Source organism: Sminthopsis crassicaudata, chromosome 3 (assembly GCF_048593235.1).
Source record: "Sminthopsis crassicaudata isolate SCR6 chromosome 3, ASM4859323v1, whole genome shotgun sequence".
NCBI lineage: Eukaryota > Metazoa > Chordata > Mammalia > Dasyuromorphia > Dasyuridae > Sminthopsis > Sminthopsis crassicaudata.
This window is the reverse complement of record NC_133619.1, coordinates 428672620-428699751: the sequence shown is the minus strand read 5'-3', so window position 1 is coordinate 428699751 and position 27132 is coordinate 428672620. Positions and strand designations below refer to the sequence as shown.

General features: G+C 34.3%; 1 protein-coding gene across 1 annotated transcript in view; it reads left to right on the top strand.

Annotated features, from left to right (window-relative positions):
• Window positions 1-1391: 1391 nt before the first annotated feature.
• ITGA4 (integrin subunit alpha 4) overlaps window positions 1392-27132 on the top strand; it is a 98730-nt gene continuing 72989 nt past the window's right edge. Inside the window, exons 1-4 of the mRNA XM_074302960.1 lie at window positions 1392-1882; window positions 2413-2534; window positions 25995-26101; window positions 26196-26325. Of these exons, the coding sequence (XP_074159061.1) occupies window positions 1407-1882; window positions 2413-2534; window positions 25995-26101; window positions 26196-26325 (835 nt within the window). The 5' untranslated portion in view covers window positions 1392-1406. The remainder of the gene's footprint in view (window positions 1883-2412; window positions 2535-25994; window positions 26102-26195; window positions 26326-27132) is intronic.

Here is a 27132-nt window from a genome sequence, read left to right as displayed (position 1 = left end):
ATTAAATGTAATTAAGAAATTTTAATAAAATAAATAAAACAATAAAACCAATTAAAATATTAATTTATGGTTTTCCAAATCAATATGTGACTTGCAGGACTCTTCTTTTTTGAGTCTGATACCACAGCCTTAGACTTTTATTTAACTCTTTTGAAAGGAAGCAATGAGGGTTAAATGACACAGCTAGTAAGCATCAAGTGTTTGAAGCCAAATAAAAATGTATGAGATCACATATTTCATCTGTTCATCTTTCCCCAGAGAAACAAAATTTATTTTCAGGTTTATTTAATTTGACAATTTTTACTCATCAAACCTGACTATTTTTATTTGTACTACCAACTAAGCAATTTAAGAAAGAATTTTCTTTTGCCTTGCTTTGGCAAAGATTTTGGATTCAAATATTATTTATAAAGCACCTGACAAATAACCGGAGCAATAAAATAACTTTCACTACTTCTGAAACTATTTTTCATTGGTGGATAATTTCAAAATTCTGTCCCTGAGACATTACTGAATAGGATCTGTTCTTCTGAAGATAAGTTAGGTACACTTGGGGCCCAGTACTGGATTCCTATTTCTTAGTGGTGACTGGTATCTGGGAAGACATGTGTATTGCCTAGGCAGGGTAGGGCACTACTTTCAGGTTTGTGAAATTAGAAAGAAAGTTTAACCGTGACAACTTGTCTAGACATCTCTATTCCCCGATTAAAGTTTTCAACAGACAGCGTGTGCCACTCTCAATGTCCCCCCTCACACATCACTGACTGACCTAATAGGGAAGTGGGAAGGGGGTGGCTGGGAAGTACGCAAATGGGGGAAGGTAGATATCTTAAAGTGAATAGTGTTTTGGTTTTGTTTGTTTGTTTGTTTTGTTTATTTATTTATTTATTTTTAACACCAGCATTGCTATTCTTGCTTCTTCAGAAGAGTTGCCGTTTGATTTTTGGTACCTATGTGAACCCGCCTTTCCGGCACCCAACCATCCCCTTCATTTGGACTTGCTATTCACAGCTGAAGAAAAGGATTATTGATAGGATTGTTGGTTGGAAAAACCTGAATATCTACCCCAATCTTTGTGTTTCTACAAGCAGCAAAATTAAGCAGTCTTTGTAACCAGGAGAAGTTCTTTGTCAAAGGAGAAAACAAAATTCTCCGGATTCAACCTTTCGTTCCCCAAGGAAAAACTAAACAGGACCAGTCTGATCCACGACTTTAGGCCAAGTCTAGACATCCCATCTGATACTAAGGCAGAGCAGCTGGATGCGAAGCACATCTGGACCTACAAAGATCTCCTAGCGCCCTCTGCAGCCAGCCGGGCCTGGGACTGGAGGACCTGTGAGAGGGACTCAAGATCTCACACCCCTCCAATTCCTTACCACACCCGTGGACCCCACCCAGTCTGATCTATGAGGCAAGGCGGGAGCCCCCAACTTCTCGATACAGAAACAGGGCGTGGGGATACCAGATCCCACGGAACCTGCGGGGCCGTTGCAAACGCTCCGCCCGCTGTGAACTTCCTCTCCTCCCTCCTCTCCACCCCTTTCACCCCGAGCAGCCAGCTTGCACCCGGTGGCGGGGCGCCGGAGACACGCGGCTGTGTCCGCGGTGCACTTGGGGCGCTCTTCCTTTCTGCCCATTCGTGCACAACTTTGTGCGGCTTATTGGATGTCCCGAACAGGGAGAGCATGGCTTGGAAAGAAAGTCTAGAGGCTGGCTCCCCAGGAGTGGCCATCTGGAAAGCGGTGATTATCCTTCTCTGCCTTCAGATCCCAAGAATCCATCCCTACAACTTGGACACGGAAAACCCGCTGCTTTTTAACGGACCCAAAGGGACCTTGTTTGGTTATTCGGTCGTCTTGCACAGCCATGGGGACAACAGATGGTGAGTGCAGTTGTTTCAGTTTCCCATTTGCGGGGAGGCTTTGAAATCCGTGCCTTGAAGTGATTCTCTGCTTAAAACTTTTTCTCCCAAAGGAGAATAGTGCTCGAGAGACTGTGCTAGGCATCCTATAGTGCCAAGGCTGTTGATAGGTATTCCCTTGGTGAATTTGCCCTAGAGTCAAACTTATATTGAAGTTGAAGAGCTCGAAGGCGGGGGTGGGGGAGGAGTGAGTGTTAGTGGAACCTTACTTCTTTTGGGCACCGTAGGAGGTGAACACATTAGACATGCTAGTGAGTGAGCACATCGTGAAGAGTCAATCAATTAGCAAACATTTATTGAGTGCCTATTATGTGACCAGAAAGTGGGTTGCAGGGTTGCAGGTCTTTGAATCGTGAGTCAAAAGTTGGGGGTTGTGGGAACACGTACTCCCCCCACTCTATTCCACCTCCCCTTTTGCCTAGCTTCTAAGATGTGTGGGATGATCTTTTACCATTTCTATTTTTGCGCCTGCGTGTATGTTCCTGAGCTAGGCTTGTGGTGGGAGCCCCCACCGCCAACTGGCAAACCAACGCTTCAGTGGTCAACCCTGGTGCAATTTTCAGATGCAAGATTGGAGAAAATCCTAACTGGACTTGTGAACAACTACAGCTGGGTGAGTTCAGAAGGGGAATTACCACTCTCTACCTGAAAGCAAAAAGATTTCTTTGGAAACTGGTTGTAATGCTTACTTAATTTTGGCATCAACTCACTGGAATTCTCTCTTCCCTAACTGCTCTCATCCCCTTAAACTACCAAGAACTCTACGTGTTTCCACCTACAATAAGTTTTTCCTTTTGCTCAAGGTAGTAATTTCAAAACTTTTGAAAAGAGAAGATATTGAAGAAGGTATCTTTTATTTAAAAGGACGAGTTTTGATGGATCCCTTTCTTCTTTGCTAGTGCTCCTCTGGCCCAAACACATGTTTATAAAGTTTGTATGAAACATACTTTGAAATGAGTCCAGAGGTAAAGTGAAATAATTTTAAAACCTTCTTGAAATTGAGGGAATTTGGATCTTTCTAAGTTAAGAATGGAAATTTTGTAATCACCCTTTGATCACCCAATTTTATGTATAGGATTAGCTTAGAAGCAAAAATTGACCTTAGAATTAGGACCACATCTTATTTAGAATCAGTTTTGGTACAAGCACAAACAGTAATTTCTGTTAATGAAAATTAACAATGAAGCAATACCCAGTTACCAGCCCCTCATTTATATAATTAAAAGGAAAAGAAACTTGATGCATAGTTGTAATCTTTCCTAGCAAAGTTGTCAGTGATGTTAAATTTAACTTTTTCTTTAGCACAATATATAGTTTCTTCAGAACCCTCCTCTGTAGCTGGGTTTTTAAAATATTGTTTCTTAGAACAGCATTAGAAGATCCAAAGCAAGAGCTTCCCACCACCTCCTAGTAAAAAGAGTTAAAGCACCCAATTGAAGAATGCATTGTGGATTTAATATGGTTGAATTTCCCTCCCAAACCAAATTTAGTGATGGCTCCAAAATATCTTGTCTACAGCTCTTTAGGATCTTATTATTGAGCTGAAGATTGTGACTTAAAAATAGAGTAAGAACTATCTCTACTTTTAGGACTTTACCTTCCCACAGGCAAAAGTTAGAACATAGAGATGTATTCATTTTGTAAAATGTATTTTTTCAGTGTGCACAGCTTTTGAGAGGAGAGAACTTGAGAAGAAGCCACTAGAAATTATGCAGTCTTTAAGAAGGCAAGTTTACTTTCTAGACAAAAAATAAAAAAGACTGAAAGGAAAAGGATTGTTTATGATTAGAAGATATACTAGAAGGGCTGACAAGAGCTCAAAAGAAAACAAGTAAATCTTCCTATTGTCTTGCTTTGGTCTTGGCTATCAAAGCTACACAGCAACAGCTTCCTTTTAGGAATAGGAAATATATACTGCCCCAGGAATTCTAGGATCAGCTGAAAGACAAAGCGTTCATGTTTTAATATACTTTTCAAAATTTAGAATTAAATATATTTGCTTACTAAATGAACAGAAATATATAATAAAAACAGGGATCACTAGGCATTGCTATATTTATAACCATGTGTAAAAGGAATAAGTGTTATTTAGATTCTGACCCAAACACTTAATAACTGTGATTTTGAACAGGTGATAAGTTCTTTGAGCTTCAATTTCCTCATTTGTAAAAATGGAGATTTTAGTACCTTACTAACTGAATTGTTATAAGGATTTTTTTTTTAAATCTTGTGTATCAATGCATGCTATCTCCAGGGTTCAGACTTAAGTGAAGAATTGAGTGTTTGGGTGAAATGATTTAAGATGTGTCAGAGGCAAGACCTGAACACTGGTGTTTTGGCTCTGAAGTCAATTTCATATCACTACCTCTCTATCCACTGTCTAGCTTCTGATGCACAGCTCCATGACTCTGGGCAAGTTGACTGAATTTCAAAGTGTATTAATCAATTCTCTAAAATCATAAGTGAGTTGCAGAGAATATGCCAATCAGCACTAACAGAAGGAGTTTTCTTATCTGGAACTCCCATATATTAAGAAAGTTACAAGTCTAATCTCTATCCCAATTTAAAGATGGTCAAGTTGCCATATTTGGTAAGAAACAGTTTTCTTTCATACAGAAAGTAATCTTATTGGGGGCAAAGTCTGTTAACTCATTTTGTATTCTGTATTCTCAGTGCTTGTTGAATTGTCTTCTAAGTAGTGGATACTTAATAAATACTTGTGCTATTTCATTCAATAGGATTTATGGGTTTAAGTCCCTGAGATAATATAGAGCTGGTATATTCAGGGGGCATTAAGACTATATGAAGTGTGGCCTTATAAATTGCATAGTTTTAATACCAGAAGTTAAGTCCAAAATGAGTGTTCTCTCTTTCTAGCCTTGAAAGTTATATAGATATTTCAGAGATGTTTCAATTACTGAAGATGGTTTTGGCATTTTAATTTTGAAGCTGCTTTCAGAAGTAGCTAGTGGGTCATACAAGGTTATTTATCTTATTATTTAAGCAGACTTTTTTGGTGAACTTTAAAAATTCTGCTTATTAAAAAACAAATAGAAAAAAGAAAGAAAAGAAAAACAAAATAAAACAAAACAGAATATTATTATTTGTCCAGCAAAATATCAGTAAGGATTCATAATATAAAGTAATGAATTTCCAATTCAAGGAAAAGATATATAATAGTAGAATAAATTATATCCATGAGTGTACATCTTTTTTTTTACTCCCTTATAATATAGACCTCTTTTAAGACAACATTTGTATTACCCGTTGCTTGTTCATCTGTGTAGTTTACCAGTCTTGAGTCAATACTACTCTTGAGGGGGAAAAAAGAAAAAGAAAAGTTAATTTGCTGTCTAAGGATGAACATTTGGAGAGGTAGCTTGAGGAATTTAATATAATTTACATTAGATTGAGATTGAGAATACTTGTTCGAGCCTTGACTCAAATGTATGACTTTTGGAAGTCACCTAACCTCTCTGATAGTTTTGTTCCTCCTTCTAAAAGGTAGATACACTGATATTTGCATGAGCTATCTTATAGGTTTATGTGACAAAGTTATTTTTAAATTGAAGTGATTACATAAATGAGTTATTTTTATTCAAAAAGAGTGTATGCCATAGGCCTAGGGCAATTTCAAAAGAAAAGTTCCCCAAAATTCTTGAAATAGCATTATCTTAGTTTCTCATCCCTCTCCCCTATAAGTTTATAGCATTTCAAAGAAACTTCTATAAAGGAAAGACATTTTTCTGACTGTGTATTATTTGTTAAACCGGTTTTATCATTGGTCCCAAAATTATCTACATTTGTTAGACTACTTCATGAGTTTTGTGTTCAGTTCCTGAACAATCCTTATAAATAAAATGAGACAGCTGATGAAACAGGAAAGGGAGTTCTGGGTCTCTGGGCCTTGAAGTCAGGGAGACCTGAGTTCAAAATCAGTATCAGACACTTGGTAGCTGTTTGACCCTGAACAAACTGCCTGATATCTATGTTATTCAGCTTTTTTAGTAATAAAACAGGCATCATGGTATCTTCCATGAGAATCAAGGAAGTAATATTTGTAAAGCTCATAGAATAGTAGCATTCTTTTAAGGGAAGGAAAGAGGGAAGAAAGAGAGAGGGAAACAGGAAGAAGAAAAGAAAGGAGGGAGGATTTAAGATTAGAAGGCATAGAAATGTAAGGGATATTATAAAGTTTGATTAAATGTTGAGAAGAGAGGTTTGATAGAAAAAAAAAAGTTTTGAATGGTTTATGAGTGTTTTTATAGAGTCATTCAGAGACAATTGATGTTTCCTATAATCAGAAAGAAAAGAAATATGCTCAGAATACAATATTAAGTTTATCTGGTAATAATAATAATGAAATAATAGGGGGCAAGAATATTGGTCAGGGATGATGTGAAGATTAATTCATATAGGTGAGGAAAGTGTTTTAAACCCTTCAAAAATAGCATATGCAAAAAGAAAAGTTGAAACCCTCCCCATAAACACACAAACTCCTTTTTTCCCAGTGTCATGAGACTATGAGTGTGAAGCATTTTATATGGCCATACTTTACTGATGTGTTTACTTAGTTTTAATGAACTTTTTTTTTCCACTTTTCTTTAATTGCTTGTTTTTGTAATAAGGAATGTTTCACAGAGTAGTAGGTGGAACAGATATTTAGAAATGAGGTGATATAAAAAGAAAAGATATCAATAAAAGTTTGACTTTTTTTTAAAGAGAGGGAGAGGGAAAGGGAGAAGGAGGAGGAGGAGGGAAGAAGAAAGAAAAGTATGATGGAGGGAGAGAGAGGGAAGAGGGAGGAAAGAAAGGAGAGGGGGAAGAGGGAGAAAGAAAGAGAAGGGGAGGAGAAGGAGAGGGAGGGGAGAAAGGAACAGAGGTGGGAAAGAGAAGAAAGAGAATTAAATGCCAAGCAAAGAAATCCTAGAATTCTGGAAAACTCTCCACTGCTATTTATTAAGAAATAGTAAATAGCAAATGGAAATAGAATAGCAACTTTACTATTTACTAAGCACATAGTAGTAGTGCTTTATAAATCTTTCCTTCCTTTCTCCTCTTCTACTTTTCCTCTTTCCTTCTCTATTTTCCTTTTTTCTTCCTTCCTTCTCTCTCTCCCATTCTCTCTCCATCTTTTTTCCTCCCTTTTATTCTTTCTTCATTTATGCCTCTTCCCTACCTCCTTCTTTCTTTCCCTCATAGCATATAGGATCCTAATGAAGGATGTCATTTATTATATATGAGAAAATTGAGGTCTATGCCCTTGACCATACTGGTAGTTGTAGCATAACTGGGATTTCAATCCCAATATATGGACTATAAATTTGTTCTTTTTCTTCTCTGTGTTATTAAAAACTATATTCCCAATTGGGAATATTTAACCAGGAAAAGAAAAAAGTGATAGAGAAATATGGTCATTTTTCTAATATAATTAATGCGCTGTCATATCAAGGAATAGAAGTTTTCTGAATACCTCCTTAGGACATAACCTGGGTACAAATTATAGTGAGGCATATTATGGCTCAATATAAATAACTTTGTGACATAAAATTGAAGTGGATTACAGTATAGTTATACTATAATGAAAATATTAAAGAAGAGGCTAGGGTGTGTATCAGAATATTTTGAAGAAAAGTGCTTCATTGGAAATCAGGTGATGGTATTATTTGTAAGTTTCTCCCCAACTTTTAGACTTCTAGACTAGATTAGAGAGAAAATGACTTAGGAAAGAGTGAGACACACACCAACAAAAGTATTACAGGTCTGAAACTGATAAGTGAAAAAAAGTCAACAAGATTGTCTTTGGCCATAAATAAGCTCTGTGTCTTGTTTGAGGATTTATTTTCCAAGTGAGATTTATGCCTATATGTGCATTATATCAGAGGACATTATTTTAGAGGGACAAAAGATTGTCCTTTGAAGTCCAGAGCCTACAAAATGTTCATCCACAAGAAAAGAACTAGAATATGGACTATCAAGATGTAGAAAGTAGTCAAAATGCATATGAGAAAGAAAAAAATTGGGGGGGGGCAGTTGGTGGAGAAAAGGGAAAGAACTTTAAAATGATGTTTGAAGAATATAAAAAGGGTAAAGAAACCTAGTCTAGAACAGGAAGAAGTAATAGAAATTTAAAAGGTTTTGTAAAGTTGTTCAAATGCCAAAAGGGAACTTTGGTAGAAAAAAAAGAATGAGAATGATTGATTGGGTGTTTTGTAACTTTATTCAGAGATAGATATTTCCTGGAATCAGAGGAGAAAAAACCTGATCAGAGTACATTATTAAGTTTACCTTATATAATGATAAAAAAATTATTTTTACTATTATAGTAGACAACAATTTGGTCAGGGAGGAGGTGAAGATTAATTCATGCAAATGGACAAAGAATTTTAAGCCTTTCAGAAAATGACATGCAAAAAAAAAAAGTTTAAAAATGTACCACCTCCCCCTACTCCCCACTTTTTCCTTTAGTATGAGATTCTGAATGTGACAAGTTTTATATTTTGTCACACTCTTGTTGATGTGTTGGCTAGTTTTACTGAACTTCCCTTATTTTGTTTTGTTTTCTTTCTTTTATTACTCTTTATTATATACAATGGTTCATAGGGTAGCAAGAAAAAGATATATTTAGAAATGAGGTGATATAATAACCACAGGTATCAATATAAGTTTAACTGGGGCAGCTAGGTGGCACAGTAGATAAAGCATCAGCCCAGAAGTCAGGAGGACCTTAATTCAAATCCTAGTTGTGTCATCCTGGGCAAGGCACTTAATTAACCCCAATTGCCTAAACAAAATAAAAACAACAACAACCAAAAAAAAAGAAAAAAAAAAAAGGAGAGAAAGAATGGCAAAAAAATGCCAAAGAAATCCTAGAATCATGAAAGTCCTTTATCCTTCTGATTATGAATGTTGGGAGAATTAGACCCGGGAAACCTCTGAATTATAACTGCCCTGAATTATCTTCCCATTTAATATTAATGATCAACTTTCATCAGTTATCAGTCAAGTGACATTATTAAATATTTTTTTTGAAACCTAAGGTATCACCAAAATGTGATTTCTATGATAGGAGTGGAATTTTTATAGATTTTTAAAAGGTGCAGAATGCTTTTGTAGGAATAAAAGGTTTATTTTTGCTTAGGAATAAGCTTCTGTTATGATTAGAAAAAGAAAATAAATAACTTAAAGTAAACCCAATAACAGAATTTGGGAAACTTATTTACTGTTCAGAATTGTTGCTTCCACAGTCTACCTTGCCTTTTCAAGGATATCTAGTTAGTAATAGTACAGGAGATACTGTTCTTCCTTTTTCACAATAACATCTATCTCTATTACTCCCAATATTAATACTCTAATATAATTGAATATTCTGGTTTTATAATCAGCCAAGAAACATTTTAAACTGTTTTTTTCTGTCTTTGACCAATTAATATATTTTCAAGAACTGTGAAAAGTATAGGTCAAGGTGATCCATATTTCATTTGAAAGTAATATTACTTCACGTAGTGAGGCATTGGATTCTTCTGCTTAAGAAAGCAGTGGTTTGTGTATTAGTGAGAGTTTTTGCTCACTTTTCCCCTCTTAGCTTTAAGAATTAGGTAGGGGTACCTAGCCATGCTAGTGACAATATTTAAGAGTGCTATATTTTATTCTCCCTCTTAAGTCCTCTTATCCTCCTCTTAAGTCAGGATCATGACCTTTAGCTGAGTAAGTGGGAGATTAGGAGAAAGCACTGGTAGCTTAATACACCATAGAAGGGTTCTTTTTTTTATTTTATTTATAATTTTTTGACAGTATATATGCATGAATAATTTTTAATAACATTATTCCTTGTATTCATTTTTCCAAATTATCCCTTCCCTCCCTCTACTCCCTCCCCTTGATGACAGGCAATCCCATACATTTTACATGTGTTACAATATAACCTAGATACAATATATGTGTGTAAATACCATTTTCTTGTTGCACATTAAGTATTAGATTCCGAAGGTATAAGTAACCTGGGTAGATAGAGAGTAGTGATAACAATTTACATTCACTTCCCAGTGTTCCTTCTCTGGGTGTAGTTGTTTCTGTCCATCATTGATCAACTGGAAGTGATCTTTATGTTTAAGATATCCACTTCCATCAGAATACATCTTCATACAGCATTGAAGTGTACAGTGATCTTCTGGTTCTGCTCATTTCACTCAGCATCAGTTGATGTAAGTCTCTCCAAGCCTCTTTGTATTCCTCCTGCTGGTCATTTCTTACAGAGCAATAATATTCCATAACCTTTATATACCACAATTTACCCAACCATTCTCCAATTGATGGACATCCATTCATCTTCCAGTTTCTAGCCACTACAAAAAGAGCTGCCACAAACATTTTGGCACATATAGGTCTCTTTCCGCTCTTTAGTATCTCTTTGGGATATAAGCCCAATAGCAGCAATGCTGGATCAAAGGGTATGCACAGTTTGATAACTTTTTGGGCATAGTTCCAAATTGCTCTCCAGAATGGCTGGATTCTTTCACAACTCCACCAACAATGTATTAGTGTCCCAGTTTTCCCACATCCCTTCCATCATTATTTGTTCCTGTCATCTTAGCCAATCTGACAGGTGTGTAGTGGTATCTCAGAGTTGTCTTAATTTGCATTTCTCTGATCAGTAGTGATTTGGAACACTCTTTCATATGAGTGGATATAATTTCAATTTCATCATCTGAGAATTGTCTGTTCATATCCTTTGACCATTTATCAATTGGAGAATGGTTTGATTTCTTACAAATTAGGGTCACTTCTCTATATATTTTGGAAATGAGACCTTTATCAGAACCTTTAACTTTAAAAATATTTTCCCAATTTGTTACTTCATAGAAGGGTTCTTGTAGAGAATTCAGTTTGAACTTGCTCCTAGGTATGAGCATTCCTCCCCACCTTTTTGGAAGTCTCATTTACTTCTGGAGTGTTTATTCTGTTGTGAATTTATTTACTTAACTACACAATTTAGTCAACATGAAGTACTAGGTTTAAAACATTGTTGGGCCTTCATTCTCGAAGAAGACCATGATATTAGTGAGATGATGCCATGACAAGCAAGTAAATTGGATTTAAGTGAGAATGAACTGTGCAAAGTTGCCAGCCTAGGTTTCTAGTGGAGATCTAGAGTCAAAGATGGAATTTTTGACCTCTTATGCTATTGTCAATAAATCAAAGATATTGATTGAAATATAAGAATGAATGTGAAGCAGCCCAGAGTAATATATTAAGGGGAAGAGTTCTTTGTATACCTGGAGCCAAAAAGATCTGGATTTGAATCCTATCCCGATACAATTGTTTTTATGACCAAAAGGGTATTATAAGCCATGTACCCTTCTGAACCTCATTTTCATTACCTGTACACTGGAGATAACCGATATCCACAGTATCTACCTCACAAACATACAATACATACAAAGTGTTAGATAAATATCAATTATCATTATTACTGTTTATTTAACTCATTAAATATTGAAACCTTACTTTGACGATTTGAACAAATTTGCCAGTTGTATCCTAAAAGGCAAACACATGAATTTGCTATTTAATTAATTAAAAATAGAAAGTATTTCTTGATCTCTTAACTTAAAAGTTTTACTGCTCTTAAGTGAAATCAATTATTATGTAACCTTTAAACAAAATGTCTTTTTATTATAATTTTATTATAATCATGCAACATTTTGACTAAGGTCAGAAAAAGAAGTAACATTCTTACCATGTGCTATGAAAGGTTCCTGCTGAAATACAAGGGAGAGTTTCTTGAGAGTGAAACACTGAATCACTCCTATTTTAGTAGGAGACTTTATCCACATTTTTTCATAAGACTTGAGTATATGCTCCCTAAAAGAACTGGCTAGATAATAGGGCTTAATTCCAGCCTTTTCCACTAAGTCATAAATGAAATACCATAAAAATTGTATTTTCCATGCCACTTTTTCTTTTTAACAAGTAAAGGAAAGGTAGAGAACAAAATAAAAACAAAATTAGAATTATAAATAAAAACATTTGAAATATACCATAAATGAGAAATAAGTTATTCTCAGCACAATACAAACTGTCATAGAATCAGTGATCATGAAACCAGCATCAAGATTTTCCCTTTAAAATGGGCCAGTTGGTTTGAAGTGGAAGCATGGAATAATTAGCATCCTGAAACATCTCTACAATTCTGATGCAATGGGGTCTTGCCCTTCTGATACTTAGCCTTAGGCCCAGCACCAAGGAATAGCCATCTCAGATCAACTTACTAAGCTTTAGCATTTTATATAATAGCTTATAATAGATCAAACTAAGTTTTAGGAAAATTGAAACTTGAGATCATGTAAGTAATAGAAGAAGAATGATTTAAACTCAGGTCCTCTTATGTTTGAGCCATTGTGCTTTCTGCTGTTTCATGCTTCCAAATATGTTTCTGTCAATCAATAAGCATTTATTAAGTCCTCTATGATAGGCACTGTATTTAGCAGTTAACAATACAAATACAAGTGGAAAGCTTATAGATATTGCATAAGTGGAACCTGAAATGGGGCATCAGAAGTACTTCTATAGACATTTGATAAAGGAAGTCCAGAGAACAGCTTGGAAAGCAACGGAACATGACTGAATTGGGCATCCTTATAAATTGGAGGCTCTTCAAGGAGCCATGAAGTCAGAGAAGGAGGTGACAGGTGTAGAGGGCACTTCCTCTGGGCTTTTTCTACCATGTCCCTGCTCCTTATCCTAAAGCTTCATTCCAGTCCTAGAATTCACATATCAAATCCATATTTTGAGATTAAGAAACTCCAGTGTGTAACTAAATCATTCTGTGAACTTGGGTGAATGTTCTCTTATCTATCTAATCTATAAAATGAGGGGGGAGGGATGACTGAAACAAATTCATCCATTTCAACATCATTTTTACTTAAATTCTGTGATTCCACTAGTGTACATTTTTATATCAAGAGTAAAAATATCGTAGATTATAGATATATATTCTGGGAGAGGGCTTCTTTTTATCCTCTTTATTCCTATCCTCCCTTATCTGTAAGCAAAGGGAGCTCCAAATCCCTAGTGCTTGTAACACATTTGGAATTTTTATGCCTCTTCCAGGATAGTTTGTACCCAATGATATGCCCCAATTTGTCTAATCTAATCCAATCCAATCCAGTCAATATGAATTGAATACCAACCATGTGGCAGATGCTGTGCTAAATTTGGGGGATACAATTACTAAAAATTCATTTTAGCCAAATAATTTATTAATTAATGTTCTCTTCTTTTTCATTGTATAGTTGATATAGTGCCAGGCCTGGAGGCAGGAAGACCTGAGTTACAATCTTATCTCAGACACTTAGCTTTGTGACCCTGGACAAGTCACTTAACCCTGTTTGTCTCAATTTGTCCTTATTCAGTCATTTCAGTCATGTTTGATTTTCTCTTTGTGAGCCAAGAGGAGGGTTGTTTTTTAATAGAGATACTGGAGTATTTTCACATTTCCTTCTCAAGCTTATTTTACAATGTGGAAATTAAGGCAAAAAGGGTTAAATGAGTTGTCCAGGGTCAAATAGCTAGTGTCTGATTTGAATTCAGGAAGATGCGTTTTGGTTTTGTTGGTTTTTTTTTTTTTTTTTTTTTTTGATTCCAGACCCACTTCTCTATCTTCTGCTACCTCAATTTTCTCATCTATAAAATGAACTAGGGAAGTAAATAGAAAACCATGCCTGTATCCTTGCCAAAACAAAACAAAACAATATAAAACCTATATGGGGAGACAAAGAATTGGATACAACTCAAGTGCCTGAACAACAGTAACCTTAAACTTTCAGGTGATTGTCTTAGTAATACTGAGGCTTGGGTCTGCCCTAAACAGAACCATTGCCTCTATTGCTGTCCTCACCTGGCATTGCTGATAGTCCATTGCCAAGATCAGAATTTTCTTCACTTCTCACCAGAGTATTTGTTCAGAGAAGCATTGTTTCTAGATTTATTAACTTTGAAAATGGCATAATGGAATAAGGTTAACTTACATGCTATATGTGGATTGACAATTTTTAAAGAATTCAGTTATAGTAAAATATATCCATCATGGGAATTAAGACTGAATGCAGTTTAATCTTTATTTGATGATTCAAAAAGAACATTAGCATCTTATTGTACTTCAGGTTTGTGACTGTGGAATTCAGTTACCCTAAAATAGATTGTGAGAATAGTTGTGGTCATATGAACTTTTTTTGATTATTGTTCTCTGGGTAAATGGGAATTTATCAACCAATATTCTTTTTTTTAATTAATAATTTTTTATTATATATATATTTTTATAATATTATCCCTTGTATTCATTTTTCCAAATTATCCCCTCCTCACTCTATTCCCTCCCCCCGATGACAGGCAATCCCATACATTTTACATGTGTTACAATATAGTCTAGATACAATACATGTGTGTGAATATCATTTTCTTGTTGCACAATAAACTTTAGATTCCAAAGGTACATGTAACCTGGGCAGACAGATATTAGTGCTAACAATTTACATTCACTTCCCAGTGTTTCTTCTCTGGGTGTAGCTACCTCTGTCCATCATTGATCAACTGGAAGTGATTAACCAATATTCTTACAGAAACTTTTCCTGACCTTCATGTGCATAGGATTCTTACCTTTTTACTGATTACTCCAGTATCCCTATATAAACTTAACCTTTTCTGATTGGAATAAATAGATGTGATAAGTACATAATAAAAACTTACAAAGTAACTTAACTAATGACATTTCCAGCCCTAAAATTTGTGTTATGATCAATTAGAAGTTACCCTTTATTATGTTCTTTCCCTCCACTGCCTTCCCCCCCTAGAAATTTTATTCTCTGAACTAAATTTTTGGTTTACATAGTAGAATATATTTGTAAAATGTGAGTGGTTACTATTAAAGCAATAATTATTTTTCTGATTACCTTTGCTAACTCTGTCACTAAAAGGCAAATATCTTGCTGTGGGAATTCCAGATATGTTCCTTTTGAAAATTCTCACCTGTTTTTATTTCTTTTAAGAAATGAAATGACCCATGACTCTTATAGATGTCACTTCTGAAGTCATCCATCCTAAAGCAGAGTACCATTAATATCTTCATTTGTTAGAATAGCATGACTCTGGGCAACTAGGTGGCGCAGTGGATAGAGCACCAGCTTTGAATTCAGAAGGACCCAAGTTCAAATGTGGTTTCAAACACTTAACATTTCCTAGCTGTATGACCCTGGGCAAGTCACTTAACCCCAGCCTTGGGGGGAAAAATAGAATAGCATAACTCATTGAGTTTATTGCTTTCTAACAATTTACCAAGTTATGGCTTTCAAGGGATTGGATTTCCATTCCTTTTAGTTTTCTGTTAATAGTTTTCTATAATCCATTTCAAATTCCACCTTCTGCCTAATACTGGCTTGATTATTCCTTTGTACTTTGGATGACACCCTTGATAATTAAGAAATATAAACTTTTGGCAACAATTGTGAAGCTAAATATTGAGAAACTGGTATCTAACTCATTGTGATCATGTGTCTAGGTCAGTTCTGTCCAAGTTTCTTGTGCTTGGAATGAATGTTTGGGAACTGGCAGTACCTGTGCATAAAACCAAATCAGTTTTGGGTAACAAAGGCCCCCTTCGCCAAACTACATGAGCCAAACAACAGAGGGGAAATCTGAGTGAAGAGGGGCAGAGATTCGCCTCTGTAGCAAATAATCTCTAGTGTTTCTTTCCAGTTCTGACATCCTATATCATATGAAAACCTCAAACTATTTAGAAACAATCAGTATGAATTAATTCAACATGTATTTTGTTAAGCTAGCTAGAGCCATAAAGATCTAATACTGGGTCTTCAAGTATCCTCTATTCAGCAAGGGGGAAACAACATCTATATTGATAAGTAAACATAAAATATATAGAAAAAAATTGAGGAAGAAGAACATCACCATTTGGGAGGATCTGATCTGACATGGCCTCTTGCAGATTATACCTAAACTGAACTTTGAAAGGACAAGGATTCTCAGAGGCAGAAGTGAGGTATATAAGGGCATTCTTCATATGGATGACAGTCTGAGCAAAGACAAAGAAGAAAAAGATGGAATATTCATCTGGAAAATAGAGTACATAACAGGAAGTAATTTTTTAAAAAGCCTAGAAAGATGGGTTGGAGGCAGATTGTGAAAAATTTTCAATGGCATGTAGAGAAACCTGTATTTTATTGTAGAATCAAGACAGAGCCACTAAAACTTCTTGAGCAAGGGAACGGCATGGTCAGGCCATCATTTTAAGAATATCTCTTTGATATATTAGAGGAGAAGAAATTATAAATGGGGCTAAGAAACAGGGAGGCCTGAGGACTATTCCAATTTAGGATAGGAATAATGAGAGTATGAACTAGTAGAGAGGCCATGTGAGAAGAGAGAAGAGATGTGATGGAGATAGAATTTACAAATGTTGATAACTAATTGGATGTGTATGTATGTTAGCTGTAGAAAGGGACAGTAGAGGAGTATAATGAAGCATTTGAGGAGGACTGTGGATGTGAACCAGGAAAGATGGAACTGAATCAGCCTTAAGAAGGCAGTAAGTAATGGATGGAGATCATTATAATATAATAATGTCATTATAATACATAAGTATGACTCCCAATACATTGGGTAAGTAGTACCTTTCCCATAGGAAGACATGGATAAAATTTGTACAGAATAGGTAGGCATGGGTGGCTTGTACCCTAGTCATTGGAGGAAATAACCACAGTGGAGTCCTTGGAATTTTTAGTATCAGAATATGAATGCACATACATCTCCATACAAACTATACATAATACATGAATACATATATACTATTCACATGCATAAGTATATATTTAAACATATATATATATATGTATATATATATATATTACAGTCTCATTTTTTTTAGTTAAAGCATCTTCTTTAGGGAAGTTTATGATGGTTATACCTTGGAGATTGGAAATCATTTATTTAAATCACATACTCTTAGAAAGATACTATTATCATTCTTGTGTCAGCCTAATCCCATTATTTTAAATTTTTTCTCATCTAAAAATTGTATTACTCTTATAATCTTCTAGAATAGAGCTTTCTTTTGTTAGTTATTTGAATGTTTTAACAGAGAATTAAAAAAAATTATGATCACATCATTGCATGTTCGGCATCCTCTACCCTCTACCTTCCCTTTATTCCATGCCTGATTATGTCAGAGTGCTAGCTCAGAAAGTTCATATGATATCAGTGTTCTTCATCTTAGTCTGAGTCTCAGGGCATTTATAACTTGATTGATTCCACACTAATAAAGAATGGTGGGGCAAAGTCACAGAGTGATGTTGAGATCTAAGCTGGCTTTTAGATTGCCAGTGCTTTAAGCTAAATCCTTTTTCTTGAATTACCACTACAGATTTGCTGCCCAAACACTTTGTTACTCTTAGATTATATATATTCACAAATTTTGCATAATATTTTAAGTAAGGGCTTCCTGCTATTTAATAATACTAACAGACAAGTCAAAATTAAAAAATTGATCATGTTTATTTCAAGGACACCAAAAATATGGCATGAATGTTTATAAATCTTTTTTTATATTATATTTAATTTAGTTTCAAAAGAAGGCTTAAATCTAAAGTATCCTAAGCATTAAGAACTTGACCCCTTTGTTCCCTAGGACTGGAAATTATTATATTTTTTTAATAACTCAAATAATATGTGTTTGTGTGCATGTGTGTGTATGTATGTGTGTGTGTGGTGTAGTAGTAGTAGAAGTAGTAGTAGTAGAGTAGTAGAATAGTAGTATGTGCTGGGCACTAGGGATACAAAAACAAAAAACAAAATAATCTATCAATTAAAAGAACTAACATTCTTTTGGAGAGTGGGGATGTGGAGGGAGGAGAGAGCAAATACATATAAAAGTACATATATAAGTGTGTTAAGAGAATAAATACAAGTTTGTTAAGTACAAAGTAATCAGTAAGATAGGACTGGTTGAGTAATCAAAATTAAGTGATCACAGATTATTTTTGTAGAATGTAATATTTAAGGTTGAGTCAACAAGAGGGATCTTATGAGATACAGATGAAAAAAGATACACACTCCAAAAATGTAGAATTACCACTGGAAACTCATGGAGATAGAAGATAGAATTCTGTTTGAATATATAGAGAAAGGGTTACTAACTCCAGATTAGCCTTCTCTAAATAGAAGAGAATGGTGAGGTTTTTTGGGAAATATTTAAAATTCTGGCTGCAAATAATAGAATAGATAACATGACTATATTATATAGCATTGTGTTGATAAAAAAAAATAGTTCATGTAAATTTACTATCTTTAACCAGTAATGGTCTATGATTTGTCATTCTTTGAATGCACTAAAATCCATTGACAATCATTAGTAGAGAACACATGACTTGTAGTTATTACCTGACCACTTTTTATAGTATATTTAAAATCTTGTTAGCAAATAGCCAAACTAAAGAAAAATAATCTAAAATTGACTACAATAAAATATAATAATAAAAAGTTCAGTCATTTCCTATATAACCCCCTCAACTTGGAAATTATATTTTTTCTACATAACATAGTTTCTATTGATGTTCACTACATGTTTTAGTTTGAGCTAACTATCAACACATCTCTCATCTATCTATTGCTAAAATGTTTTATTAGGTGTTAGGGAAACATCCAAAAATAAAATTATTAAGAAGTTAAGTTTAAAGAAGAAAGAGTGGATTAAAAAAAAAACAAAAACAAAAACAAACAAACAAACAAAAAAAAAACTAAGACTTTCCAGCAGGGTCATATTAACATACAGGTTATCATTTGAGGTCATAAATGTTGCCTATTCTTACAACACCGAGAGCTCCCTCTGCTGGTTATTTAGTAACAAGATACTGTTATTTGATTTCATCAAGCAGAAAGTCAACTTGTATAGCCTTAGGCATATATATATATATATATATATATATATATATATATTTTTTTTTTTTTCCTGATGCACCCAACTGTTGACTTATAGAAAGAAAATAATAAAGACTTGGGCCAATAAAAGTGTATTTTTCTCTCAACAAGGTAAACATAAATTACCTTCATTGCCTCTCCATAAATTTCATGGTGAATTTCATGAAAAATATGAAATAAGAATAGCTTCCCTCTGTTAATATCCATTTGTTGATATATTGGTAAAAAATTAGAATAAACATTTGGAAGACATATGTGTTAATAAATTCAAACCTCAGTATTATTTTTAAAGAGAACTAGAGATTTGGAAATGAGGATTAATCACATTTAATAAGCATTTGTTAATGTACTGGATACTAGGAAATACAAAGACAAAAGTGAAACCATCCCTGCCCTCAAGGATCTTACATTCAATTGGAGATCATTATTATTCTTTATTTTACTGGGACTTGGGCAGTCTATGCCATCATGGAGTTTACAATCTAATTTAGAGGAGGGGGAAGGATACTGGCCACAAAAGGCTGAAAAGCAAGAGATGTGGGGGTGGGGATGGGGAAAGATAACTGACACAAAGACATGAAGCATAAAGTCAGAGAGCATAACCTGAGAAGAAGCATAAAGCCCTGAGTAGTATAGCCAAGTGAGAAATGAGAAGATATCTGAACTGAGTTCCTTCCCTAAGTAGAGGTTTGGGCATTCATGGTTCCACATCCTAATGAGAGTGACTGAAGGTGATGATGAGATGAAGTGCCAAAATTGATAGAGTTTTGTAGGATGATGGATGAGATTTCCTAATAATGAGCTTTCTGGGGAATAGTGGAAAAGCCAGAAGAATCCAAGAGAACTGCAAGAAATGAAATGATATTTGGAGCAAATATTTGGAGCAAACAGAAGAAAAAAATCATACAAAAGAATTTTGAAAATATTAAATAAACCCTCCATTATAAATAGATTCATCTTAGTGATGTGTTCTGTTTTAATATAAAGCTTTTTAATATCAAAGTATAAGAAAGCATGCCAATCAAGAAATGCTTATTGACCGTTTAATAAATATAAATCAGGAATTGAACACTTATTAAACACCTGCTGTTTATAGACACTGTGATAGGTTCTGTAAATATAAAGACAAATGTGAAATAGTTCCGGTACTCAAGGAGTTTTATGTTCTGCTACAATTTATATTCTCTATGATGGTATGAGGAGTTTAGAGATAGAAGCAATTTATATATTTAATTGAATAGATTTATTTAATGAATTAGGAAACTGGGATCCATAAAATTTATAACTTTCTTGAAATCTAGAGCTTCTAGCTAATCATGGGACAAAACTTCCCAGAAAGGAATTGAGATTAACATATCAAGCTGCCAGAAAAGTAACATTATTTATATCTGTTTCTCAGAAATGTTTACCCAAAGTAATTGCATAGATTAGAACAAGAGAGTGGAGAAAAAGTTCAAGTATTAGGCAAACAATCTCACATTTTCTTTTTCCAAAGGAAAAATGAGTCTTCGAGATTTATCTATAGCATGAGCTGGGAGAATATAGTTCTATGTGACTTTTTCCATTGGGGAACTATATTCAGCTTTGCTTAGAATTAGTCATTTCAATTCTATAAAAGCAGGGAAAGTTATTACATATTAATTCCTGCTGACCTCTTTTATGTTAAAGTACTTTTTAAATTATAAAACTGATTTGATTTACTAGGAGTTAATAGGGTAAAGTATGAACTGAATTGAAAATCAGTTTATACATTATTTCAGCATGGAATGTGGATAAAATATGATGATAATCTGAATTTACTTATGTTCTTCTTTCAGAAAAAATTAACAGAATTAACTTTCTCTTGACATTTCCAATAATCTTCAGATTTGGCCAAATCAGAAGTACTGTATTGCCACATGAATACCATTCTGTTTAATGTTTGGCTTCTACTTCTCATTCTGGTTGAAACCAAGTAGGATAGAGATCTATAAATATAACTTTCAAACTAGAATAAGGCTTTTTAGATTGATACAATTCAAAAATGGACTTTGTCATTATCCTCAAACACTAGAAATGTGGAGGATACTATTGCATCAAAATACGCCCAAAATCATGAGAATGAAAATGTCGATTTTTTTTTTGCATGAAAAAGATGATTGATGCCAGCATATTTTAGTATCCAAATAAATACAATCCAAAAAATACAATTATTTTTAAGTTTTTATTGGTTTCATTTATTTCCAGGTCCATTTTTCCAGAGAACCATACTTTCTGACAGAACTCCTTAGCTTTGGGGATTTTTATTATTTTATTTTTTTATTTTTTAGTTATAGCTTTTTATTTATAAGATATATGCATGAGTAATTTTTCAGCATTGCAAATTGCAAAACCTTTTGTTCAATTTTCCCCTCCTGCCCCCTCCCACTCCCCCAGATGGCAGGTTGACCAATACATGTAAAATATGTTAAAGATAAGTTAAATACAATATATGTATACATGTCCATATAGTAATTTTGCTGTACAAAAAGACTCGGCCTTTGAAATAGTGTACAATTAACCTGTGAAGGAAATCAAAAATGAAGGTGGACAAAAATAGAGGGATTGAAAATTCTATGTAGTGGTTCATACTCATCTCCCAAAGTTATTTTGCTAGGTGTAGCTGGTTCAATTCATTACTGCTCTATTGGAACTGATTTGGTTTATTACATTGTTGAAGAGGGCCACGTCCATCAGAATTGATCATCATATAGTATTGTTGTTGAAGTATATAATGATCTCCTGGTCCTGCTCATTTCACTCAGCATTAATTAATGTAATTCTCTCCAGGCCTTTCTGAAATCATCCCGCTGGTCATTTCTTACAGAAAAATAATATTCCATGATAGTCATATACCGCAATTTATTCAGCCATTCTCCAGTTGATGGGCATCCACATAGTTTCCAGTTTCTGACCACTACAAAGAGGGCTGACACAAACATTCTTTCCCTTATTTAAAATCTCTTTGGGATATAAGGCTTGGGATCTTTAAAAAAGTTAGTTTGATAACTGTATTTCATTATAATTAGCTTCTTTTTGATCCCATGCATTTTATTTTTATGCATTTAAAAACATCCTGCTGAGAAGAGGTCTGTGGGCTTCAGCACATTGCAAAAGGGGTCTACAACTCACGGAAAGGTTATGAACCCTTACCTTTAAAAAAGGAAGAAAATAGAGTGGGAGTTGAAGCAGTTCAATAAAATGACTCAGTACATTACTTGAGTTTGATGGTATCTGCAATGTTCTACAATCATAGTCTCCAACCTCTTCAAGAAAGAAAGGGAGGTACATTTTAGGGCCAAACTTCAGCAAGCATTTGTTAAGCTCTCTCTATGTGCTAGAAACAAAGACAGAAAAAAAAATAATTCTTGCCTTTAAGGATCTTGCATTGAATTCTTAGAATGCTATCTGTTTCCATGATTATGTAATGTATTTCAGGTTAAAAAATGACTTTCCCTAATTAGGTGACTAATTAATATCAAAACTTTTCTCCTACTAAATAATATGAAGTTTTAAAGTGTTTTTTTAATCTTACTAATCATATTTTTGATAGAAATTGAGTGTGTTGAGGGGGGATCTCACTCTTGTGTATATTTCTTATAAATATTATTGTTTATTCTTCGTTTTCAAAGAGGAGCAATGTCATCATGGGTGATGTCTTGACTTTCATGTAAAAGGTCTTGTGTTCCTGAGGGAAATGCATCATTAAAGTATCTTTAAAGTAGTTGAAGTGTTAGGGAGGAGGGGAGGAGGCTGATATAATGGGGAAGAGTTCTGTGTAGAGTTGTCGGATCCGAGTCTTACCACTGGATACTTGTGTGGCACTTGTGGTTTGGGGTAAGTTAACCTTTCAATTTTATGGGATCCTAGACCTCGAGCTGGCAATGTCTTAGCAACCATCTAGTTTAATTTCCTTATTTTGCAGGATGGGATACTGAGACCTATCACAATTAACTGACTTCCTCAGAGTCAAACAAATAAATCAATAAGCATGTATTAAATACTATGGAGCAGGAACTGGAACTACAAATAACAAGATGTGAAACAGTTTCTATTCGTCAGGAACTCAGAGTTGATATTTTAATCAGTCTCCTGTTTCAGAGTCAGTGATTTATTTTTTCTGCTATAACAAACTGCTTTATTGCTATAAAACAAAGGGGTTCTGTTATGTGTGTGTGTATGTGTGTGTGTAGAAATAGGTATAGATCTCTTTCTATATGTATATATAAATATAGATATATATTATGAGGTGACATAACAAATGTAATAGGAGTTTTTACATTAAATTGTATTTTCTTGAGAATCAAACAAATGGGTAACTGAATGAACAAAATCAGGCTACTAGAAATTGGACACCATGTAGAAAGTTTTGTTTTTGGCATCATGTTGCCATGTTTTGTGCAACCATAAACTTTAGTTACAATTCTCTATATTTACATTTTTTTCTCAAACCAGAAAATGTTTCATTACTATTTTGGTACTCTTGATATTAATACAGAGATTGTTTCTATTTAGAATATTGCTTTTTGTAGAAAAGTAAAATGAAAATGTCTCCTTTAAACTAAATCCCTTCAAATACATTTTTTTTTCATTTTTCTTTGCCATGCTAAATAAAAATTATGCATTGTCTTTGGGGGAAAAGCTAAATGGCATAGGAATAAGTGATTAATATAGCTTCTGCCTGCATATGTAATTTCCTACCTATATACTTATGTAACAATGCTGTTGTAAAACCATACTGCATCGTTCCTTGATGGCTACATGATTGGATTTTGTGTGCTGTTTACTCAGGGCAGCTGTGTTTGATGGTTTGGTTGTTTTCCCTTGACATCTTTTTGTAGAACAAACAAATACAAGCTTATCCTCCAGTCTTCATACTGTAAGATTATGCTCCTGTTGGGGTTGGGAGATGAAAAACCATGTGGAGGAATCATATCTCTTGTATATTAGTCTTAAACATGTAATCAAGTCCTGTGAATGTGGATTTTTCCTTTAGAATCCAAGAATTCTTCACCTTTTTCTGTGTGTCTGTCCTTTGTGGCTTTCTTTGATATTCTAGTGGAAACCTAAGGACTCTTTTGCAGAATAATGTTTTGAAATAAATGAAGGAAATGCTCAGTTTCACTTGGAGCTTAGTGAAAATAGAGAGATGCAAAAATTTTCCCTATCTAAAGGTTTCATGGAGCCCCCAAAATCTGTTCATGTACCTTAGATTAAGAAGCCTTGCTCAAGTAAATGACTAGGTTTATAGGGAAAGTGACTCTAGTGTGTAATGATTCGCATACAATGAAATTTAAATGGAGTGAGCCAAAAAAAAAAGTGGGGAGGATCAATATGATATAAAAATATAAAAACTAAATTTAAAACTCCAATAACCAAAGCTCACAGTTTGCTGAGTCTTTCTATGGTAACTCATTCTTTTTTTTTTCCCTCTGGAATTTAAAGAGAAAGAAGAATCAATTGACTTGTATTTACTAAGTACTTACTATGCACCAGGCACCAAGAACATGTGATAAAGCAAGAAACAATTCCTACTTAAAAGGGGCTTACATTCTTATGAGGGATAAATTGTGTGTGTGAGAGAGTGTGTGTGTGTGTGTGTGTGTGTGTGTGTGTGTGTGTGTGTGTGTGTATACATACTGCATAAACATAAAATGGGTAAACAAAATATTTGTTGTTGAACCATTTCAATTGGAACCTACTCTTTATGGCTCCATTTGGAATTTTCTTGGCAAAGATATTGGAGTAGCTTGCCATTTCTTTCTCCAATTCACTTTATAGATGAGGCAAACAGGGTTAAATGACTTGTCCACAATCACACAGCTAGTAGGTATCTGAAGCTGAATTTGAGTTCAGGTCATCCTGACTGCAGGACTAGCACTCTATCTACTGTACCATCTAGTTGCTGAAATAAATATATGAAAAGCAGTTAAATACAAAGTAATTTGAAAGGGACATGAGGAGTTAGGAAGAGCTAGAAGAGCTTATTTCTGAAGATGATGTCTGAGTTGTATCTTAAAGAAATAGAGAGACTCTATGAGGAGTGTTCAGATGTGAAAACACACAGAGACAAAAGATGGAGTGTAATGTAAATTTATTGGCAAGGGTAGCATTAGATACTCCCCAAAAATTAGTTTTACAAAACTAATAGAAAACAACAAGCATTTACGATGTGTCAGGAACTGTGTATGAGACACATGGACAAATGAATAATCTGTCCTTCCTATAGGGGAAGATAACCTATGCATATATATATATACATACATACACACATATATACATACACATACATATGTGTGTGTGTGTGAGTGTGTGTAATATAAATGTAAAGTTGTGTAGGGGAAGGTCTGGGACATACAACTAGGGGGAAATCAGAAAAAGGACTTTTGTAACATGGGGCACTGGAGCTGAACTTTGACGAAAATTAGAGAGGAAGAATATGTGTCCTGGACCTTTGTAAAAGGGTAGACATGGAAAGCTATGTGTAAGGACTAGCAAGGAGGCCAATCTAGTTGTGGCGTAAAGTATGTGAAGTCAAGCAGTATAAAATAAAACCAAAAATGGTAGCTTGGAGCTAGGTTGTGAAGACTTTAAATTCCAAACAGAGACGTTTATAATTGATTTTTAGAGATACTTGGAGCTGTAACATTCTTGAGTGAAGAAGTAATATAGTTAGGCCTTTGTTTTACTAACTAAAGGGGTTTCAGAGGCTATCTAGTCCAAGCCCTTCATTTTCCAGATTAAGAAATTGAAGTTAAGAGTGACCACACAATTAGTAGATGTCAAAGACAGGGTTTGACTTAAGCAGTGTCAGCAAGATACCAGGTCTATCACGACAGCTAATACATCATAGTACCTTTTACTACACCCTATTTGTTTTTAATTTCTCTAAAATATTTTATCTAACCCTGAAGATAGCTCAGTCTGATAAACACTGAATACAGAATGGAAAAGTAGAGAGTTTAATTTCACATGTGATTTAAGTTTGTATACCCATTTTTATTAGCTGATGTAGCATAATATTTTTCCAAGATAACTATGGAAGGTGATCTTTTTGTACATTCTATAGGCAGCCCTGCTGGAGACTACTGTGGAAAGACATGTTTAGGAGAAAGAGACAATCAATGGTTGGGAGTCAGTCTTTTCAGACAGCCAAAAGAAAATGGAACTATTGTGGTATGTAGTGACGATTTTGTCCTTAGTTGATATTGTACAAACATTTATGGCATGAATATATCTGTTACATAATTTGTATTTGTATTTCATACAGGCTTGTGGACATCGATGGAAAAATATATATTACATGAAAAATGAATATAAGCTTCCTAGTGGTGTTTGTTATCTAATGCCGCCTGACTTGAGAACAGAGCATAGTAAAAGAATGGCTCCCTGTTATCAAGGTGAGGTGAGATTGTATTATTGGATCACAAGAAGCAACTATATGTTGCTTTAAAATGTAGATACATATTGGTTCATGATTTTCAAGTCGAAAATTATTTTTCCTTATATATATAAATAAATTGGTCCCACATTTTCACTATTAATTTTTTAAAAATTGTTTTAACTCCTAAATTATTTCTCTTTCGTTTTATACGCTATAGCTAGTAGGGTTAGCACGAAATAATTAATGAAATTTATGTACTTAAGGAAAACGTTGTTATGGTCAATTCTTTCCTATTTAGATAAGGGATGAGTTCTGCCAATAAAGTGGATAATTAAGTGTCATTTATATTTAATTTTGTGAAGAAAAATGTAGTTTATATTAAAAAATAAACATTTCCAATATTCTGGAAATTCATTGCCCATCCAACAAAATAGAAAAGCTTTTCTGTGAAAATTACTCTGTTTAATTTTCCCCTCATCTCAATACTTTTCAAAATGCTTTAGAGTCTAAGCAAATTTCACCTGTATATTCTCTATCTCCTCTTCTTTTTCTCTCTCTTTCACCATCTGTCTCTACTTCTTCTATTTCATTTACTGTCTCTTGTATAGAAGCATCAATAAGTGAAAGCTGAAAAGTTTTTTTTTTTTCTTTATGACCCAACTAGGATGCAGGCAGCTTACAGGAGAAGTAGTCAACAAGTGAAGTGAAAATATAAACACAGAGCTTAAATAAGTTGAGTAGATACTAATATCAGCATGAAATTGAAAGCAAGATTTGCTGCACAAAAGCTTCATTACTCATTAATATTTAGAAAATTAAAAAC